The following is a 23194-nucleotide window of genomic DNA, read 5'->3' as shown; positions in this document are numbered from 1 at the left end:
GATGACTGAAGATGTGACTTGTACAACACAAGAGTTTTATTAAAACTTAATATACAACCTTCTTGTTTTGACTCTAAAAATCATTTGTTAAACTGCCCTCATCAGCAGCACTCTCATTTTCTTACATTTCGGCTCACAGCATTAAAAATAAACTCCTATGAACAAAAAGTTTGATATGACGGCTCTACTTGAGCTCTGCAGGGCCGAGTCCTGCACACAATCCTCAAGTTTAAATGAAGGAGGATGAACATCAGATGATCAGGAGTTTGTCAGTGATCACAGCAGGAGCTGCTCTGATAAAAAAGTCCAATCAGCGGGACGTTCGCTCATTCAGGGCTTCACAGGGTAGCTCAGTTTGGTGGCGTCCTTGCTGTTACTCTGACTGTCGATCAGCACCAGGGGATTCCTCTGATGATTCTCAATGATGTGGGTGACGCTGCTGAAATACTGTGAAAACAACAACAAAAAAAGATTGTTAGAATTAAAATGTAAAATATTTGCTAACACTTTATATAACTACTCACTTCCAGCATTAGTAAAGAAGTAGTAAATACTTAACATCTGGGAAACATTATTAACATATGCATCACTTTAAAAAGTTACAAATGCTTTAGTGATGCATTAGAAAACTATTTGCAACCTTATCTTGAGAGCCTGTGCCCTTCATAGATAGCACTTGTCTCTTAGCTCTGTGCTTTCTACTAACCTTTCTTAACCCAACCTGATATAATGCTTGGTATACCCAGATGTAAGGAATATGCACACTTTTTTCTTTGAGCATTTTAGTACATTAGTCTTGGACCCTAGCCCCCAACCTAGGGTCCAAGCCCCCGTAGCTATGGTGCAAAGCCTTGTCTGCTCTGAGGTTGTCAAGGTTAGATTTACATGTATTAACTATCCTAATAAAGCATTCACTGGTTAATTTGTACAAAAGTCTTTTGGTAAAAACAAGTGTGTGGGACTTTTCTGTTGGGCTTTTTTCAATGAATACAATTTAAAGCCCCATTTGCACAGGATTAGTATTACCTCTGGTAATTTGTAATAATCACACAAGACGTCTGTGTTTTTAATCTTGCGCGAATCATCCACATCTATAATTTGTGCAGTAAAACGTCTAGGGCAAATGATCAACCATATTTCAGCAGACAGAGGCCCAAAGTTGATACTTACCCTGTGTGAATCGACATCTATGTAATTAAGGGTGGCAATTATGTGTTTTTTATGGTCAGTGCAGCTTTTTCTGATTGAAAAAACATATTAGAGGCTGCGTAGAGTGTTTACCAAGTTTTGACACAAATGAGGTATTATTGTGCTTTTCTTTCAGTTGATTTCTCATGCTGACAAATGACAATTTAGCATTATCTATTTATTTATTTAAAGTCTACTATCCAATGAACGTGTCTTAATACACACAGTGCCTGATCTTGTATCAGTATTATTAAGCGGATCATTTCATGCGTTAAAAAATTTACCAAATGAAATGTGTCGCTCAAGCCTTTTCAGTAACTAGGCTACTAGGCTACAAACCCTGATCTAGGATGGTTGTTGATCATAATGATCCCAAACTAATAAGGGGCAGAAAAACATTGAACGCTTCCACTGCAGACAGCTTTCAATAGATGCAGAGATCTGTTCATAGATGTCTCACTCTCATGTGGATGGGATGTTAAAGTGCTCTTTTTTCATCCTCTTATGTCTGATCAGCTGTAGATTCACACAGGAGAGAATGGGACCTCAGTGCGTACTAGGAGAGCCAGGGGAGATTGTTTACCCATTTATTGATCGCCGACAGCTTGCTACAGATTTTAAAAATTAAAAAAAATAAAAAACATCTTGTTGGCCCATGTTATCTATCGGAAACTCTGGTGAACAGTATGTGTAGGATAGGCTGCAAGAAACGTCACCTGCAAAAGATGTGCACCACATTGCATTTTTGTTTGTAATTTAGAAATAAACATTTATAGTGTTTTCATTGCTGCTGCTGTGCAGATGCTCCATGTTCTCCTGCTGAAGTGTCACTAGTGAATGCACTGCAAAAAACATTGACGTCAGGGGAAATGCACAAATTATCAGAGGTCTACAGGCCATAGTAATCCTGTGTGAATACTACACGGTATGTGTAGGGGGGGCTCTCTATCAAAACAATAAAATGTTTAAGTAAAGATGCAGTGCTCAGCATGTTTACCTGTGTTTTAAAAAAGCCTTTCATACAGTGTATGTACTAAACAGTGAACAGACATTTTGGTCTCATTAAATACGTTCTCATAATGAGGGCGAAAAGCTGTTAAAAGTAGCCTTTCTGATTTGTTAGGCGAGCTACTTGTAAAGCATTCTTGGATAACTTGTAGCCAGGCAGGCTACTTTTAACAGTTTTTCTCCTTAGGACAAATTCATCCATGAAAACAAAACATTGGTTTGCTAATATGAAGTGCTGTTTTTAATGAACAGAGTCCTCAATTCAAAATAAGAAGTAAGCTGTGGAGGTGGGCAGAGCAGTGGGCCTGGTTTCTACTCAGCCTGGAAATTAATATGAGGAGTGGGTAGCCTATAATGTTTGTGTGTCTCATGTATGGAGGCTACAGTCAAGTCAGATTTATATATATGGTGCATTTCGTATGACAACCATTGACTCAGTGAGCTTTTAGACTAGGAGTACACAACATACATGAGAAAAACCTTATATAATAACAACACAAGATAAGAAGAAATGCAGAAAATTAGACTGAAACTCAATAAATAGGAGTAGAAATAGTTACTTGCACAGAAATAATATTGCTAAAAGTTCAAAATGCACTCCAGCCATTTCAGATTTGTGCAAAAACTACATTTCATAACCTTGTAAAGCAGATGGATTCACCAATTTCCATGTTTCTTACTGGCAAATCCATCTTGCAAAGCTCCCATCTGAACTGATTGGGCCCTATAAGAGAGTGACAGGACCAATCAGGAGTAAGAGGCACTACTTCCGTGCACGGCTGAGTCGTGATTTAAGCAAGAGGCCTGTGCAATCATGTCAGAGGAGATTAGCATGGATGCTGCTGTAGCCTCAGTTTTATCAAGACTTCATGACATTTCTTCGTTAAAAGAAGAACAAAGCCCAACTGGATGCGTCTTATTGTCACGTGTTTTGTTGCTCTGATTGGCCCATAAAGATGTGACAGACAGAGCGTTTATCCAATCGCCCTCCCTTTCCCAAACACCGTCTATGGGAGGTTTTTCCTGATGGGTGTGTGAAACATATCCATCTGGTGTGTCAGGTTAATATTCTTAAAGATGCGTTTAATAGATGCTAAGGTTGAAGCAAACAAATTTATTTGGTTAAGGATCCTAAAGATCTATAGTCTTCTAAGCTGGTGAGATGGGTTCAAATCTGACATCTGGCTCCTTGCCCATATGCCACTGTCCACCTCCCTGATTTCCAGCTCCACCCACTGTCCTGTCTCCCTAATAAAAGTATATAAAGCCAAAATCCTATAACAGTTACTTAAATCAGAGTTAGGCAAGAGTTACCAAGAGGGCCACATTATTTTATTTCCTTGTTAAATTTTATGCAGTACTCTCAGTTGGACGACTGATAGATCAAAACAAGCAGATACTGTATATAGCTTTGCTCTTCATTAATTATACCAACATTTAGATCTTTAAACTTTAATGAAAGTAGAAAATATTTATTCTAGTTTCATCTGCTCTCTTGCACAAGGCTGTTTGGCTGTTTGCCCCGCCCTTCTTTCTGTCTCCCTGCCTCTTCATCAGTATTTTGTTGGTCTCAGACGTTAATGTTTTTTCCATGTGAATCTCTTTTTATTAGACGCCAGTGCACAGGAGATGGAAAAAAAAGAAAAAAAAAAAACAAGCTTCTGAATAGCATCAGGAGAACATTTATACTTCACAGGGAAAAATGGCACATCAATAGACTTATTCAATATTTGGACGTCAGCATGTCTCTGCATGTGGGACTATGTTTGTGTTTGTTTTTACAAACACAGGCAGGGGAGGAGAAGAGATGGGGCAGTCTGTCTGGATAATTATCCCTGGTTTTGTGGATGGATTACAAAGCTACTGTGTAGACAGTTACATGAAGAGGGACATATGATGGTGGACTGATTAATTAAAACTAAAAACTTTGAATAAGCAGTTTTTGTTGCAATTAATCAGTTAAAATAAACATGTTATTTTGACAGCCCTACAAGTTTTACCTTCTATTTTATTTTTTGGCAAAAAACACAACATATACTGGTATTGAAAGATTATCATTGGAATATTTCTACTTTTCAAACTTTACATGCATTTGGTCTTTGTGCAGATTTTATGTTTCCCTCATCTAAAATTGTTTTGAGGGTTGCATTGAGTGAGGAAGCGGGCTTCACATGCCAGTTACCCATCTATACTTAGATCGACCACACACTAGATGATCTTCAAATCTTAATGATTTTGTAAAATGTGGGAGACCACAGAAATAAGGACAATTTTAAATGATTTTTTAATCGTATAATCTTCGTGTGCACTGTAGATGACTCAGCCAGACCATCAGACCACTGAAGACCACACACCTGCCAACCCGATGACCTCACATCATCATGTGACTAAAGGATAAGAATAAACATAAATGACTATCAATATACTTGACTTGACCCTCCAAAATAAGTTGTCCTATGAGTTTGTATATGTGCAGCAAAATACCTAAAACAAGGCAGAGAATATGAATGGAGTCCTGGCTTGATTGAAAGTAGAGTCGTTTTTATGTTCGTTTATAGTGGCAGTATGTAGTATTAGGTTTGTGATGCTGTCCGGTCTGCTCGCTCTCATTGGTTGTTGTTGATATTCAGTCCGAGGCATAACAACTCAGAACGTTTAATATTTATGATGTAGGGGCTGGGAGACTATGACGCAATTTTGAGCAGTAAAATAACCGTGTTGACACCACACCCTTGAGGATTATTCAGACAAATGATTGTTTGAGACGAGCCTCCACTCAAGATACACCCCCATGATTATCGGGGAAGACAAATCTAGCCTCAGATCAGGCTTACAATGATGTAGTGATGCCAGCCTGAAGATGTCCTACTACAGCCTAAACATGTCAATTTTCTTCAACTTTGATCGGTAAGTAAGGCCAGACACACACTGCATACAACAACTGTTGCCCAGGTTCTTCACCAGCCAAAGCTTAATAGGAGAGTGGCAAAGAGAAAGTCAATATTGAAGAAAACTCAGGTTAAATCTGGACTAGAGTTCACCAAAAGGCACGTGGGAGAACTTATGGGCAAGTTGATGAAAGTTCATTGGTCCAGTGAGATCAAAATGGTGCTTTTTGGTCATCAGACAAGACTCTGTGTTTGGTGGACACCAAACACTGCACATCACCACAAACACACCATCCTGACTGTGAAGCAAAGTGGTGACAAAGGTTATAATAGTTTTGGATTTTTCATTAGTTTCTATTTTTATTTCATTTTCACTCTCTGTGTTTGATTTCAGTCTAGCTTTTATTAGTTTTTACTACTAGTTTGTTAGTTTAGTTTTTATTTTGCAAAAATTCTTGGTTTTACTCTAGTTTTTATTAGTTTTAGTGTTAGTTTTATTTTTTTTATGGATAGATGAGTGAGCGTCATACATTTTTCAAAACCTATTGAAACAGGCTACTCTTCACTTATCATTTATCTATTCAATGATGATGTTTGAATACAACTCCACACATAGAACTACCACTTTATGAAGCCATAACCAATCAGATCAGGCAACTTTACACTCCCCAGACTTGTGTGTAGGTGCCAGTATGGTTGTGTCAAAGACTAAAACTAAGGATATTTTGTCTTCATTTTTGTTTTACTTTAGTCAGTTTTGTAAATGCACTATACAGTTTGAGTTAGTTTTTTAATTAGTTAGTTAGTTAGTTTTTTTTGTAAAGCTTAGTTTTTATTTAGTTTCAGTTATCTAAATTAACTTTTAAATTTTACTCTTAGTTATTTAGTTAGTTTTAGTTAACTATAACAACCTTGGTGGTGGCAGCATCATGCTGTAGGGATTCTTTTCAGCAGCCAGCCCTGGAAGACCTGTCAAGGTATAGTGTAAAATGAATTCAGCAAAATATAGGAAAATTCTGGAGGACAATCTTATACCGTCTGCAAGAGAACTATGGCTTGGGATGCTGTATTTATTATCCAGCAAGACAATGACCTGAAGTGTACAGCGGAAGCTACACTGTAATGGTTTAAAGACAACAAGGGGAATATTCTGGAGTGGCTGAGTCAAAGCCCAGACCTCGATCCAATAGAGAATTTACAGCTGGACTTATAAAGGGCTATTCACACTCAATCCCTGTGAAGCATGACAGAGCTTGGGCAGTTTTTTTTTTAAAGAACAATGGAGTAAAATTGTCCAGATGTGCAAGTCTGAGCCAAAGGTGACTCTACTAAATATTTACTTGAAGGGGGTGAATATTTATGAAGTCACTAACTTTACATTACACACATATTTTATTCAGTTGACATTACTTTGTAGAAAGTTGTTTTCACTTTGACATTAAAGAGATTTTTTTCTGGGTTTTTTTGTGTCAAAAAAGCCAAATTCTTCTTAGCATAATAGGTTTATAAAATCAATAAAAGTGTTAAACATCCAAGGGAGTGAATACTTTTTATAGGCACTGTAGTTTTTATAGGTTTAGCCTTCCCCGATGATTGTGGGGGCATATCCCCAGTGGAGCAAATGATCATTTGTCTGAATAATCCTTAAGTGTGTGGTTTCAACAAGACCATCTTACTGTTCCCAAATTCATCGTAGCCTCCCAGACCTCGATTTGTACCCACAACTAAGAGTAAGCAGACTTGGCAGCATCACCAGCTGAGTGATACGTACTTCCATGGCTCACACACATAAACGCAACTTTACCGTCATTCCATTCAGGATGTTTTCATATTCTTTTTCTTGTGTTATGTTTTTGCTGCAACTGTAACTCCAGGACAGCCTGTGGTGGAGGAACAGTCGGCCGAGGATATCAGTAGACGTCCATGTTTATTTTTATCCAGAAGTCAGTCGGACTGGGTCGTCTAGCTTGTGCATCCAGAGGATTATAAGATGAAAAATTTGTTTGAAATCGTCTTTATGTCTGTAGTCTCCCACATTTTTAAAACATTTAAGATTTGAAAATCGTCTAGTGTGTGGCCAGCATAAAACAAATCTTTTCATTCCTGCCACCTTGTTCACATTTGCATTAATATTTTATGCATAAAGAAAAGCATCATTATGCAAAATTACCCTCATAACACCCACGTCATAAAGCTTGGATTTTGGTGGGTAGATCTATGAAGCGCTGCAACAATTTGCATGTATAATCATCCATGTTTTGTACAGCAGACAACAAAACAAAGGGATGTTTGACTTTCACAAAGCAGCAGAGAAAACCTCCAGGGATGTTCCTTTTTCTAACTAATCTATTTTCTATTTTGTTTATGAACAATTCCTTAGTCTTTGTAGGATGATCAGCATGATGATGTGATGCTGTTTTACTGCTGTAGGTGGATTTAAAACCATTAGATGGTTTTCTTTGAGACTCCTGCAGCTAACCTGTTGACAGCCGTGTAATTTTCTAATAATTTCTAGTAATTACTATTTCTATTAATTTTTCAGTACACAAAATTATTAATACTAACAACTAACAGAAACAAGCAGGGATCCGTGTAAAGTACTTTAAAGAGATATTTTCTCACAAGAATGAAAACACTTTGAAAAAATAATTTTTAACACAATATGTCACTGCATCTACAGATGTAAGTTAAAACTCTGTCATGCAAATCAACTGCAGTATAATGACATTATTCAAAAGTGCCTCTGACTTCTCTGACCTTAAACTCATCTGAGATGGACTGGAGTATACTGTGAAGGTATGCTGTGGTCTGACAGGTTAATGTTTCAGTTATTTTGTAAAAAATTGTTGAGAGGAGAAGGATCTTCTGGATTGTTGTCAACAAAAAGCTAACAAGCCAGCCTCTGTGATGGTGGCAGGGTGTATTAGTGTCTATGGCATGGGTAACTTGTGCATTTGTCAAGGCTAATATAGGTTTTAGAGCAACACAAGCTTCCATTCAGATGCTGTCTTTTCAGTGACCGTCCTGCCTATTTCAGAGAGATGATGCCAAGCCACATCCTGCATGAGTTACAACAGCATGGCTCTGAAGAAAGAGAGTGAAAGATACTAGACTGGCCTGCATGTAGTCCAGAACTGTCTCCTATTAATAATGTACGGTGTGAGGTCATAATAGTTTTGGATTTTTCATTAGTTTTAATTTTCATTAAGTTTTTAGCTTTTGTTTTGACTTTCAGTTTATTATTTAATTAGTTTTTACTGCTTTTTTTTGTTTAGTTTTTATTTTGCAAAAATTCTTAGTATTAGTTTAGTTTTTATTAGTTATAGTGTTAGTTTTTTTTTTTTTTCGGCAAAGTGGGATACCTGTTAGGGTCGAGACCAAAAAGAGCTCTTAACTTTTCACTGTAGTTATTCAATTTTAATGTCTGTATACAAATCAAAACCTAAAATTACCACAGTGTTACGTTGTCTTCAATCAAATCAGGCGATTTTATTCTCTCTAGGCCTTGGTGTTCAATTCAGTCAATATTCTATTGGCAAAGACTAAAACTAAGGGGATTTTGTCCCTAATTCTACTTAGTTTTTTTTGTTTTGTAAGCACGGTGTAATATGGTAATATGGTTTTAGTTAGTTTTCATTTTATTTGTTAAGCTTCGTTTTTATTTTGTTTCAGTTAACTAAAATGATTTTAGAGTATTTTTTGTATTATTATTCATTATTATTATTATTATATATATATATTTTATTATATTCTAATATAATGAATGTAAATTAATAGATATACATTTTTATTTTACCCCTCCATCCCTCACGGTCCCTCATGTACTACTTGAATATCCCTCATCTGTCTTGTTATTTCTCACCAATAAAAAAATAAATAAAAATTAAAAATTAAATAAAATGATGTTTACATTTTAGTTAATTATAATAACCCTGGTATGGTGCATTATGAAGCACAAAATATGATGATTGAGGCGGTGCACTGCTGAGTGACTTCAGATGCTCATCGAGCAAAGATGGGAAATAATTACACTTTTAACGCTTCAAGCCTCAGTGTCTTCGGCCCTTCTATGCTTACACTGTTGTAAGAAGAAAAGGTGATGTAACAGTGGTAAACATGCCCCGTCCCAACTTTTTTGGAACATGTTGCAGATATCAATTTCAGAGTGTGTTTATATTTAACAAAAACAAAAAATGTTATTAGTTTGACCATTAAATGTCTGTTTTTGGTGCTGTATTCGATTAAATTTAGGCTGAACAAGATTTGCAAATCACTATACTTAGTTTTTATTCACATTTTCACAACATCCTAACTTTTTTGGAACCAGGGTTTGTATTTTAAACATCACTATGAGACCAAAGTTAAACTATCCGGTCATCTAGAGTCAACTTTTAAACAACATGGGCAGGAGATTTCCACTTATTCACGACAAACATAAGACACAAATGAGGTTCTTTCTACAAATAGTCTAGAAAATCATTCCTTAACCTCTGCTGACTCTACACTTTGTAATCACAGGCAACAGTTTGTAATCCAGTCAGACAATGGAGACACAAACCTCTTCTCCTTTCTTCTCCCGCCCCAGAGCGTACTGCTGACTCGCCAGTATGAATCTGATGGGGATGTTGTACACTCTGCTCTTGTAATAGACCACCAGTGTGTACGGCTGCTTTGCGTTCTGCCCTGAGCTCTTCCTCACCATGAACGCCCCGTCCTGAAACACAGAGACCAATCCCAGTAACAACCAGTAAAAGAATTATGGTGCACCTCTGTGGATAATAAAGAATAACACTCACTCTATTCGAGCGAATCAAGATGTCGTCAGCGGTCTTGCGGTCACATGTGTTGGCATACCAGGGCTTCCTCCACAGGTCTGCATCCTGGCATGAAGTACATGAAAATGAGCGGGAATTTAAACCAACACTGATTTTATTATTACAGAACAGAACCAGAAAACAAGAGCACACCTTGTCTTGCTCTGGTGACCATTCTTCAGCAGAATCACTCCCTCTGTCAGCTGCTTCTGGAGCAACAAACATGCAATAGTTTTAATAATGCAATTTATGTAGCAAAGTAGTAATTACATTCTACATTTCATATCTTTAAGTCAACTTTAAGACTCATGCAAGAGTTTACTTACTGGAGGAGATAACCTGTGGAAGAGGAATTCTGCAGGAGAGAGCACAAACAGAGAAGACCACAGTGAATGCACAGCAGAGATGACAGACAACAGAGGTTCCTAGTCTTTGTCCTTGGACCCCCTTGATGATGGTAGCAATATATGAAAAATTTGCAGTAACAGTTATGATTAATAGAAAACAGAACAATGTTAGCATTGGGAGCTTGGATGATAATGCAATACAGAGAACTATAATTAATACAGCAGTAAAGTAGTATTGCTCTAAGATTCAAATGATCTGTTGCAGTAATGATAATAGAAGTAAGGATGATGTTAATAGATGAAGCATTTGTAGATGGGCTGATCCACAGCAGCAAGCCTTGATGGAAGTAATGAGGGAAAAGACCAGCAGGAAGAAATACAGAAGAAAAATGAAGACAAGATGTGATATTTTGAGTTGTTGCTATAAGGTTGACATCAAAAGTGGCGTCTAATTCACTGGCTCAACACGGCGGTCCATTTATTATGATGTACTTCTCTCTAATTTCTGCTTGCATCACCGCTGATGCACCACATCTGCAGCTGGCAAGGTTTAACCTCCGCCACCCCAGCCTCCTCCTTTATAACATAAACCTTGTTGCATCCTCATATTCAGATTTTTGCTTTATGGAGTTTCTAGCAATGAGCTCCCAGTAAATTCAAAGCATGCTGCTTGACTAACCCAGGAAGCATCTTTGGAGCAGAGCCTTCTCCACCAAGTAAAACTGTATCCTTATTGTCATAAATAGTCTAGTCTAGTATGAGAGTGTTCCTGACTGAACAGAGATTATTGTTGATGCCATAAGAAATTTGTTGTGTGTTTCTGGAACAACCAGAAAGGAATTGAAGGTGCTACTGAGAAAGGCCTTCAGGCCTTCTCAAAGCCTAGACTGAGGTTTGCCAGACCAAGTAAAGGATGAACGGGATAAGAAAAATCCAGCAGTAAGCAGTAATGCAACATTTTTGGATTCCAGTAAGTCTGACCAGATCTCGACATGCAGTGTGGCCATTTCTCACATTAATCAGCTTAGTTATGACAATTTATGCTTGCTTTTTGCTTTTACAATTCTTGGTAAACAAAATAAACAAATTAAAATTCCTACAAAACAATCAGAAATAACTTATCATGGGAAATCAGGGTGAAATAAAAATGAATGGATACATTTGACATAAAAAGCTGGACTGTTGAACTTCTCACTTTGGCCGTTTCATGTCCAGTGTAAAAGTTTTGGGTGGAGGCTTCGGCTCAGTGTGCATCACAGGCATCGTTTGACCTGTGGAAATAAATACATGTGTCAACCAGGCTGTGCTGTTTAGTCAAGAGAGGTAGCAGTGATATGCTACAAATTTAAGTCATCGGGTATATATGGCATGTCTGTTATCAGACTATTATATAAAACTCACAAGACCAACTCAATATCTCCTCACTGTGGCATTTATTAGTGCTTCAGCACAGAAATTCAAATTTGAGTGAATGTAAAGGAGTGCATCTAAAAAGAAGGTTTAATGAATCTATGGAGTCTTGGATAATTTGTACATACTGTATGTAAACTGCTTTAATGTGTGACTTACTGGTAAATTCTCTGGGTTTTAAATCTGGTCTCTGCAAAAGAATAGGATTCAATGATTTTCAGCTCCACAATCAAACATTACATCACATCAATCATATCAGCTATAGCAGAAAATAAAACAACTGAAGTCATGATTGAGTTTGTTGTTGTTCCTACCGGCCGTATAGGTGGTTTCGGTGACCTCCAGAGAGAGAAAAAAACACATCAGCTATTACTTGACAAAACTTAAACACACTGGAGTAGATGAAAGTGAAACAGTGTTTGGTTTGGTGATGCTCACCCTCTTGGTACAGGTTTTGGAAGAATTTTAGGAGGACTTTCTGATGGTTTTTCACATGGACCTGAAAAAAAGAAGAAGAAACCAAATGAAGGTCAAAGTGAAATTTCTGAATTTCCAAGGTAGGCGAGATGGTTGAAGTTGGAGCTACTCCAACTTCAACCATCATAAAAGTAAATTCATAGCTAGAACAACACTGTTGTTATTAATGATGGACTATAAATGCATATATAAACATATTCATTTTCCATGCTGTATTTTATAATCAAATGATTTCATACAGTTTTTTGAGTCTGACCAGTATTACCAGTATTACCAGTATTACATGTACTGCATGTTTTTAAATTGTTTGAAGGAGAATTTCACAAGTTTACTCCTTTAACAAACAACTTCTGGATACTTAGTGGTAATTGTCCATTGTTAACTTTATACCTTATTATTACTGTGATGTATTCTGCTAAGTCTGTAAATTTCAGTATTTATAATAATGGCAAAGGAATAGAGTATTAGTTGGCTCATGACAGGGTTTGTTTGTGTATGACTCTGATGACTGTCTTTTGCAAAAAAAATATATATTTTTTGTTTTCCCAAACCTCCACACAGTACGCCATGAACAGGACCATAAGTGAGTAGAAGATGTACAAAGATTTCTGAAATCTTGAGCCTTATACTGAATTGCAATGGATTTTGACATTTTTGCTGTGACATAGTTTGTGTGCAAATATGAATTTAATTTAGTGTCAATCATTACACCTAAAAAAATCACACTCAGTTTCCATTTCAAATTAATGTGTTCCTATCTTACTGTCAAGGTGTGATGAAATTATGCATTTTGTTTTACCAAGGTGAAGTTACTCAACCCTGCTCAACCAAAGAGCCGAACTGTTGAAAAACTACCTTTGCAAGAGCCACTATCTAGTTGGTGAAAAGTGGCAAAAATGGGTTAAAGTGGAAACAAAAATAAGTTAAAGAGGGCAGAATGGTCTAAAAGCAGCAAAAAGGGTGAAAATAGGCAAAGTAGGCACACAATGTCAAAAACTGGGTGAAAAGGGACAAAAATGGGCAGAAAACGACAAAATTTGGGTAAGAAATTACACAAAAATGAGTTACAAAGTGGCAAAAATTTTCAACAAGTTGCTAAAATATGAGCAAAAATGAGTGAAAAGAGATAAAAATTGGCAAAAGCTAGCAAAAGGTGAGAAGATTGTCAAAAAGTAGCAAAGAGTGGCAAAAATTGGGAAAAAGGGGCATTTAGTGGCATAAGGCAGCTTAAATGAGTGAAGAATGGCAAAAATAGCAAAAAAACAGGATGAAAGAGTCAAAAACGGGATAAAAGTGGCAAAAAGAAGTGCCAGAAGTGGGCTTAAAGCATTAAAAATGAATTAAAAGTGGCAAAAAAATATACAAATAAGGGCAATGGAAATATACAGACAAATTTAAAAGTTGGCAATTAAGCCGACTGTGTAAGTGTGAGAAACAAACTATTAATGTGACTTGCAATGGATAATTTCTGAGGTCATAGTTTTCCTTTTTTAAGGTTTTCTGGGGGAAAATATTTCAAATTAAGACATAAAAGAACCACAAATCATCACAAAAGAGTCCCATGTTGCTCTAGAGCCACACGTTGAGTACCGCTGCTCTATGGCATCAAACCATTTTTTAAATCATGTGTAGTTCTTTCTCTGCTGTATCCAGAAGTTGTTTCAAAAACACACCAGTGCCTTTAAAACCAAAGGCTAGTATACAGTATGAACAATGAAGGTCCAAGTACTGAGCCTTGCAGCACCCCACATGTAACCTTCAAAAGGTCTGAATTTGAGCTATAAATGTGCACAGATTGATGCCTGTCCTCCAAATAGCTAGTTAGCCAATCACGAGCCAATCCTCTGATACCCTACCTTTGTAATTTAGATAATAATAGTTTGTGGTCAATGGTGTCAAATGCTTTCTATGAATCAAGAAATATCCCAATCATATATTCATTTCTCTCTGTAGTATTTATAATTTTTTTGATGAAATCTATTAGTGCAAGCAAAGTGGTGCTGTTTGCAGAGCATGTTATGTTAAGAATTAAGCCTCTTTACAAACCTAATTGAGAACTGTGATAATGGTGAGATAGGTCTATAATTTGAAAACATGTTTATTGGAAAAACTTCAGCTGTTTTCATTTTGGGAGGTTTCTCAGCCATGAGGGAACGATTACAGATAAAAGTTAGTGGCACAATCAATAATTTTCTTAATCAAGGACATATCAAAACCATGTCAGTCTGTATATTTTTTAAATTTTAGATTTGTGCACAATATCAATTATTTCTTTCTCATCAGTTGTTTGAATGAACATTGAGTGCATCTCAATAACTCTGCTATTGATGAATGATCTACTGTCATCTGCATTTGTCAACAGTAAGAGGTTACATTCCTTTAATACCTACATAAATATATTTAATGTTTCCATCCTTTAGATGGAACACACTAGATTATATTAATGTCATCTGCATTGTAGATTAAAGCTGGATTTAGGCTCTTGCTTTCACAATAAGGAAATAATGAGTGCATTAAGCTGGATATTTTCAGCAGCAGATAAATCTGTTACTGCCAGGCAAGTAGGACTCTAGCCAGGACTTAAGAGAACTATAACACTGTAAGGTGCACAGAGGAGAGACAGAATTTGAGGATGTTTCAATATATTTTTGATTTCTTAGTTCTTAGTTTTGCTTAATGCTGTTATTGATGTTATACTTGGATTTATTCCATTTTTAATGCATTTTTGCCATCTTTCTGAGGCTCTTAATGCAACCAATGCCTATTTTTAAATAGCTAAAGAACTTTGAATCGCTTTGTGTATGAGTGCTGCTCTGTGAATAAACTTGCTTTGCCGACTAACTTCCTTGTGACCAACAAGTCATTTCCTAAGGTGATCTAAAGCCATGGTTCTCGACTGGTCTGTCCACAGGACCCACCACCTCCTCAATAAGAAATCACAACTAAAATTTCTGATCATATTCCATCACATAAATGTTCGGTTTGGACCTTTGATGCAACGATACGTGACTGAAAAAACAGGCATGCATACATTTTGTTTTACTCCATTTTTCAGGATGGGGTGTACATTTCAGTAATATTCCAGTGATTTTAAAGAATTACTGCATTATTGTGAAAAACAGCTGTCATCCCAAGACAAGGGGATTCCTAAATTTGCTCACTGTCATAAGAAAACAATAACATAAAATTTATAGATGATTGTCTGCTAAGGGCTTCTTCACATTGCAGACTTTACCAAGATTTTTTTTTACAGGCACACATCCATGACCCACTGAAAACAGACTTTAAGGCCATAAAGCCAGATCCACCTGGAATGAGGCAAGGCCATAAACATAAACAGCAGTTGAAAGGGCTTTACAGAGCCAAAAACAAGGCATAAAATGTTGTCTTAGGACTCAAAGTTGCAAACGACTAAGTGCAGGGGCGGGGCAAAATAGCATTGATATAATACATGGGTTCAGATGGGGGTAAAACTGCTCCACCTTTGCTGCTTAAGGCAATAAACCTGACCTTTATGAATAAGTTTGCACTGAAGCTTATTTGCATAAGAAGGGAGCATTTTTTTTCAGAATCTTTGAATATTACCTCATTTACATGCTGCAAATGGGGCAGGCACACCCAGAGAGCTGTTTGCTTAGCAGACTATTTTGCACGTGGTTTCCTCAGTTCCCACTTTACACGTGCTCTGTGGATCAGATGCTGCCATTTTCTTTCATCTGCACAGATTTAGTGCATGCAAAAGCAGCACTATTCTTTTGTGGATCTGACCAATAGGGGGTTTACACATGAATGAAAGAGAGATAATTAATGTTTTTGCTTTTAGTTACCATTATCTGGGTCACAAACTTCATATTCATCTTCTTCTGTGGGCTCCTGAACCTGAAAATTACCACAAGACTGTTTAACTCTGATATCAGTAAAACTCTTCTTAAATTGTTACACCTCTGAATACTCACAGTCTGAGGAGATTTAACAAGAATTCTGGAGAGGGAAAACATGATCTATTAGTGTGATAACAGGAAGGCAATGTAATGACTTTAAATCAGAGAGAGTGAGTTATTTAGGCCTCTGGTCTGTCTTACCTGGGGCCTGGCTTCGGCGCCAATGAAGGTGAGATTTTTGAGGGTGGTGGACACAATCTGTCAACAAAAGATAAACAACAGGCTTAAGTTCAGATCCTAAAACAATTTTCTCTGTAAAACACGACTAAACCCAAGTGAAGGCGGTCTCAGACTGACCTGTTTGCTGGACGACGTAATGAGCTCTCCTGTAGAGACAGACATAAAGTGAATTTAACACATAAAGAGGATAACTAAGAATGCTTGGAAATGTTTTCATGTGAACAGTTTACCTCTTGTTCAGGGATGCTGACACCTGCAAAATAACCAAATGTATATTTGGATCAAGAATAAAAACTGGCATTTTTATAGAAAACAGAGGAAAAAATCTGCAGTATGCAAAACGCACTTTACTTTTTAGTATTATGACTAATTTCATTTTTTATCTCTCACTGTAATACAATATCTATAAAGCCTACCAATACCAACCTCACAGAAAAGAAAAAGAAAGAATAAAAGGACAGCGTGTATAGCTTCGACCACAGAAGTGCAAACATCACTGAAACTCATACTTTTCCAGAGGAGCTTTAAAGGTTGAGAAAAAAGGACTGTCAAACGTGTGCTGATGTGCATCATAGAGGTTTTTGTGCTTACCGGGTCTTGACGAACTTTTTGATAAATGTGAAGGGATTGCGGGACGTTCTCTGCCTGTCCTGCTCCCACTATGCAACGTGGAATCTGAAACACATAGAAGCATGGAGGTGATTTTCCTTTTATTTAAATGTCCTGGCAGCAGTAGTAGTCATATTTTTTATGTTATTGGGAGGCTGACTGACATAAGATAGACATATCAATGGATTCATTCACAGATTTTCTAAAAAGAAGATTTTTCTAAAAATGTTATTTGGAAAGGAAGTCATATGATGAACTGCATTTGGTCCTTTCTGTGGAATATTAGTGGTCAGAACAGAAATATTCCTGCTCAAACCCTTACTTTATCTAAACCTTTATAGCTTAAATTGATATGTCAGGTGTGCTGGGTAGAAGGCACCAAGTGTGGTAGAGTTGGAGGGGTGTTTTTATGGCAAACAGAAGGAAATGTCTTGTTTTAAATTAAATGTGAACATGTAACTTACCTGTGATATTGTGTATGATGATATGAATTTGTTTGGAAAATGTTTATTCATTTTGCAGTCATTTATTGTGTTTAGTAGAGTTAATTGATTTCAACTTAGTCCTTTGACATTGGTACCTTCCCCTCACTCCTATATAAGAGGAGGCTGAGGCCTTGGTGTCAGAGCTGTTAGGTTGTGAGAGCCGTTTAAAGTGAACAAAGTGTGTGCAGAGCTGCAACAGAGCATTGTATAGAGCTCAGTCTTCTTTTGTTTTCACATTTTTTCCCCTTTTTCAAGTTTTTAGCATTATTTTTCTCCAGGCCTGCACTGTAAATACCACTGCACATTTTTCACTGTAAATAAATTCACTTGGACTGCATTTTTTGGAACCTTTGACTCCTTTTTTGAGCCTAACCCACTAGGCCATCCTTACACAGTCTGCTTATTTAAATGATGAAAAGTAGTCATTGTACTGTTTGATATCATGGTGTGTACCACACTAAACATGGACCATAGAAAGCCAAGGAGACAGCTGTCTCTGGAGATTTGAAAGAAAATTATAGACAAGCATGTTAAAAGAAATCTATAGGACTATCTCCAAACAGCTTGATGTTCCTGTGACTACAGTTACATGTTATTCAGAGGTTTAATGTCCACTGAACTGTATATAAATTTCAGTATTTTTATTTATTATTACTTTTGTCAGTTTCAATTGATTTCAGTGACCACTCTGGGTTTTTCTTTCTTTAACAGAAAGGTGCCAACAATTTTGTCCATATATGTGTATTCCTAACCTTGCAAAGCAGATGGATATGCCAATTTTTGTGTTTCTCACTGGCGAATCCATCTTGCAAAGCTCCCGTCTGAACCGTTTGGGCCTGGTTAGAAAGTGACAGGACCAATCAGCGTCGAGGGGCAGTGCTTTCAGGTGTGGCGGAGACGTGACGTAAGCAAGCAGCAACAAGAGACATTACAGCGGAAGACATCAGAATGGATGCTGCTAAAGCGCCAGTTTTATCAGAGCTTGACAACATTTCTTTGTTAAAAGAAGAACAAAGAACAGCAGTGAGTTGTTTCATTTTCATAAACGACAAAAGTCGTGTGCTGACATGTCTGTCACTATGGTTCGCGTTGTGCAGTTCTGTATGGAGTTAAATCCTTCGGTAGGGGTGCACCTCAGTAGAGGCTATGTCACATGTTTTGTTGCTCTGATTGGCCTGTAAAGATATGACACACAGAACGTTCATCCAATCACCCTCAGAGGTTTTTTCAAAGGCTCTGCGCTTTCCCAAACGCCGTCTATTAGTGGTTTACCATAAGGATGTGTGAAACATATCCATCTGGCATGCCAGATTATATATTCCCTAGAGTATCCTTTTTCGTCAGGTTCACCTAAGTCCCAGTTCAGCTGTTAATACGACTTACCCAGAGGCTTCAGTTTAGATATCATCTGTATGAGCTCTCATATCAAAGACAAAATTAAATACACCCTACAGATATGTCTAGAAATAAGTACCAATGTTTTTTGGCTCATTACAAACCCCAAAAGAATGCTCATTCATCTGTTTCTCATGAGTTTAAGCTTAACAGCGAATATTAAGTTGCACAGAGACTTCACTCTAGTTTTCTTCAGGGGAACTGGTCTCATAAATAAAATGATTTCTTGTGATTTACTTGTAATTAATGGAAATTAAATTTGCTGTAGTCACATTAAGATGCAGATTTGTATAAAGTATATAGCAAAGCTTTGTCAGGTCTCTCCTTAATTGTAGGAGAAGACAACTTTCAAAATGTCTGTTGAATGGAGTTCAGGTTGGGCCAGTGTCCAGTGGTTTCTCCAAAGGATTCTGGTCTTAAGAGAAATACTATCTGGTAACCTTTAAATGTAGAGCAGAAGTATTCTGGGAGAGGGGTGAAACCTGAGCTGTTGATGTAACTCATGCTATAAGAAGTCTTCACCTGGGGTTACATGCTGTTTATATATTGATGTCTTCAATAAAGCCCATACAAAATGTTCTGATGGTCTCAGATCATTAATTATCTCCTTAGTCAATCAGTCACCTGGCATCCTAAACAAGTTTTTACAAGTGATATACTGTAATTGTTAGCTACACTATTACGCCCATATTTGAAGGCCTTTGCACACTGGGTCCAATTATTTCGTCGTTCATTTTTCGCATGTTAAAAATAAAATCGAGCTCATGTTTTAATCAAGTGTGCACAGTGACGCCAAAATTTTCGTCCCCCATGTATTTCTTTGGAGCAGTCTTGGTTTAATGCAAAATTTCGCATCAGTTCCAGTCATGGGTGACTGATGATTCAAATCAGGGCCCGCTGCATCCTCCTCGCTTACTCACACCCGCCAGCCCCCGCACTGAAACCTCACTTCAGATAACAAAGATTGCTAATTTATTATGTGGATATAAACCATGGAAATATAACAGATAGATAGGTGATTGATGGTTCAGATCAGCGCCTGTAACTTCATTCTCTTATGCTCTCTCACCCCCGCCCAACCCCTACTCTCTCTCACTCTCTCGCACAGAAACCTCGCTGCAAACTCCGTAGTTTGCCCGTGTATTATGTGAATATCAGCCATGAAACTATGACAGAAAAGGCATAAGTTGTAACCTACTCACAGGTCATAACAGAGATTGAATTATAAAGTTGCTCTTCATTTCTCCAACTTGGATCAGCGCTATGATACATGAGCGTGTGCTGTGTGAAGCTCTCTGTCAGGATGGATCCAGCGGGATTTTAAAGGAGTGACAGAGCCACAGGCTCGCAGTATGAAATTATTTGCTGCATTCTACGAATTTTCACAGTGAAGGCCAATAAAAATGCATCGGGCCAGTGTGCAAGGTCTGAGTGTGTGATATGTTGTGGATCCGAAAAAAAAAAAAACGCATCTGAAAATAACGGACCCCGTCTGTAAAGACCTGACAAGAACTAAACTACCATCAGCTTTTCTCAGGAGATTGTGGCTCAGTAGACGGAGTCAGCTGCCTTGCAACTGTAAGGTCATGTGTTCGATCCTTGGCTCTTACAGTCACATGTAAATGTGTTTACACAGTGATGCTGGATGTGTGTCAATAACATTAGCTAATACTGATGACTGCTTAACTTTATGTGCTCAGAAAAAGTATTTGCCTACTTCCTGATTTCTTTTGTTTTTGCACATTTGTCACATTTAAATGTTTCAGATCATTGAACATTTTTTTTTCCACAAAGATAACCTGAGTAAATACAAAATCCAGTTTCTAAATTGTGATTTAATTTGATAGGGGAAAGAGCAATGTAAGTCTACCTGGCACTATGTGAAAAACCAACTCTTCCCGTAGCTTAATAACTGGTTGTACCAGTCTTGTTGGCAACAGCTGCTAGCAAGCTTCTGTGAAAACTGGCAATAAGTCTTTCACATCACTAAGGAGAATATTGTCCCACTCCTCTTTGTAGAATAATTTTCATTCAGCCACAGTGGAGGGGTTTCAAGCATGAACAGCCTGTTTAAGGTCATGTCACAACATCTCAATCAGACATAATTCCAGGCTTTGAATAGGCCACCCCAAAAGCTAGTTTTGTTTTTTTCAGCCATTCAGAGGTGGACTTGCTGGTGTGTTTTGGATCATTCTTCTTTAGGCTGTGTTAGTTTTATGCCAGATGTAACGGGATGCACACCTTCAAAAAAGGTTCAACTTTTGTCTTGTCAGTCCACAGAATATTTTCCCAAAAGTCTTGTGGATCATCATGATGTTTTTGAGCAAATGTGAGACGCACCTTTGTGTTCTTGTGTTTTGGCCTTGGAACTCTCCCATGGATGCCATTTTTTCTCAGTCTCTTTCTGATTGGTGAATCATGAACACTGACCGTAACTGAGTGAAGTGAGGCCTGCAGGTCTTGAGATGTTGTTTTGGGTTCTTTTGTGACCTCCTGGATGAGTTGCTGATGCGCTCTTGGAGTAGTTTTGGTAGGCAAGCCACTGTTTCCAAATTTTCTCCATTTGTGGATAACGGTTCTCAGTGTGGTTCACTGGAGTCGCAAAGCCTTGTAAATGTCTGTGTAACCCTTTCCAGACTGGTAGATGTCGATGACTTTGTTTCTGGTTTTGTTCTTGAAATTCTTTAGATGGCGCCATGATGATGGTCGCTTTTTTTAGATCTCTAAGCCTGCTTCAGTTTGTCAGACAGGCTCTATTTAAGGGATTTCTTATGACCTCAAGTCTCGTAAACACAGTATTTCAAGAATGCATTAAGGGGTTTCTGCCAAATTTGGCACAAATCTTCACATGGACTTGAGGGTGAACTGACGAGATTATGGATGTCAAAGGTCACTGTGATCTTACATAGTGTGAGGTCTTAGTGACCTTGTACCATATTGTAGCAGCTTAGGAGCTATACTTTCTTGACCAACCACTACATTCACCATCAGGCAATTGTTCACCGTGTGGAGACATACAACCACCAGGTCTAAGTTCTGCTTACACTGTGTGAAGGATTTTATTATGGAGTCAGTACATGCTCTGGTGGCCTTATCATGATAAGACAGCATTTCTAGATTTTTTTTCTGTATTTTATTTTGTTTTTTTGTAATTTCACAGATCAAGAAATGTATACACAAATGCTAAAGTATTATTAACTTGGCTTTACTACTCAACAATGATACTGGTCTTTTGCTGACTTTGCATCTTACTTGATTGTTGATTGTCTTCAGGTTCTACGTAGTTATTCTCATCACCACTGGTGTCTGGAGTGACATATTCATCCTACAAGACAACAAACAACACATGTTAAAGTGTCTTCATCAGCTCTTCAGGAAGTATTTACCAATATTAAGGAAGTGATGAAATCCTTTAAGCCTCAATATTTGTCAGTATCATGTGGCAGCACAGAGTCCTACAGTATGGCGGGGTTTATATACTACATGAAGTTATGTTACTTTACTTCATCGCTCCCCACAGGTGAGGGTTCAGGTAGCAGTGGTTTGGAGGCTTTGCCTGGGTGGGGGAGCTTCCTGAGCGGCCGCTCAGGTCGGTTACGGCAGCTGTCTGGAAAAGAGAAGCAGAAGCAGAAACAGGACATCAGTATTTGCATGAAGCAGCACTCTAAATGCCTGTGTGACTTCACCTCAGAGTACTGAATGGAAGAAATGAAGTAATGCAACTTCAACAGGAAGAGAGAGGACAGCAAAGGAGAAGCTGTTCAAGAAATAGAAACTGTGGCTGAAAAGGAAATCTGTTCATTTTGAACTCCAGTATTAGGATTATAAATGACAGGAAAAAGCAGCCATACTAAATTAGTTTGAATAGCAGATGTGTGAGTCTTCATACCGATATACTCCCCCCTTGGGAAGGAAACAGACGAGGTTGTGGGTAACTCTCTGAGGCTGGGAGGAGGCTCATAGCTTTGATCGTGGTCCTCTCGAGGATCCAAATACATGTCATTATCCTGGGAACAACATTCATATTAAATGTTTCAAAGCCCTTTTTAGTTCTAATGACTTCTGGTTCACTTTTTTGCCACTTACATAATCAGGTTCGGACGGCAGATCGTCACAATCCCAGCCATCGTCAGCTGCAAACACAGAAATTTTCAGCCACTTAATACGAAGATGGAAAAATTAGTGTGAGACGGTTAAGGAAAATTTTTAAAGTTTGAGTTTTCAAAGAAAAAACACCCAGGACATGCAGGTGTCAGAGTATCAGTTTCTAAATTAGGCAAAGAGGAACTTGTGAAGCAAAATCTCCTCACCTCTTTGAGTTACATATTTTCCCTACAAGTGAAATAATCAGTCTGCATGATGCAACTTCAAAAAATGTCGCTGCTCAAACAAAGCATGCCTCTGTTACCATAAGTACCATTTTAGTGCTTATGACTTTACCTTGACAACTAG

The 23194-nt window shown here is 37.7% G+C and overlaps 1 protein-coding gene across 3 annotated transcripts in view; it reads right to left on the bottom strand.

Moving 5' to 3' along the window:
* Positions 1-312: 312 nt before the first annotated feature.
* Positions 313-23194, bottom strand: part of blnk (B cell linker) — a 58030-nt gene continuing 35148 nt past the window's right edge. For 2 of the 3 annotated variants that reach the window (XM_041789590.1, XM_041789592.1), the window contains 19 exons: positions 22829-22875; positions 22632-22749; positions 22246-22349; positions 21995-22067; positions 16845-16928; positions 16484-16506; positions 16371-16399; positions 16215-16271; positions 16089-16113; positions 15960-16011; positions 12094-12154; positions 11970-11994; positions 11815-11845; positions 11441-11516; positions 10225-10253; positions 10052-10107; positions 9881-9964; positions 9643-9798; positions 313-447 (listed from right to left, as the gene is read on the bottom strand). In XM_041789590.1, the coding sequence (XP_041645524.1) occupies positions 331-447; positions 9643-9798; positions 9881-9964; positions 10052-10107; positions 10225-10253; positions 11441-11516; positions 11815-11845; positions 11970-11994; positions 12094-12154; positions 15960-16011; positions 16089-16113; positions 16215-16271; positions 16371-16399; positions 16484-16506; positions 16845-16928; positions 21995-22067; positions 22246-22349; positions 22632-22749; positions 22829-22875 (1247 nt within the window). In that variant the 3' untranslated portion in view covers positions 313-330. The remainder of the gene's footprint in view (positions 448-9642; positions 9799-9880; positions 9965-10051; positions 10108-10224; positions 10254-11440; positions 11517-11814; positions 11846-11969; positions 11995-12093; positions 12155-15959; positions 16012-16088; positions 16114-16214; positions 16272-16370; positions 16400-16483; positions 16507-16844; positions 16929-21994; positions 22068-22245; positions 22350-22631; positions 22750-22828; positions 22876-23194) is intronic. The other variant, XM_041789591.1, reaches the window with a different exon arrangement.

This window comes from Cheilinus undulatus, linkage group 6, assembly GCF_018320785.1.
Source record: "Cheilinus undulatus linkage group 6, ASM1832078v1, whole genome shotgun sequence".
NCBI lineage: Eukaryota > Metazoa > Chordata > Actinopteri > Labriformes > Labridae > Cheilinus > Cheilinus undulatus.
The sequence above is the reverse complement of the archived record's forward strand: the minus strand, read 5'-3'. Positions and strand labels throughout refer to the sequence as shown.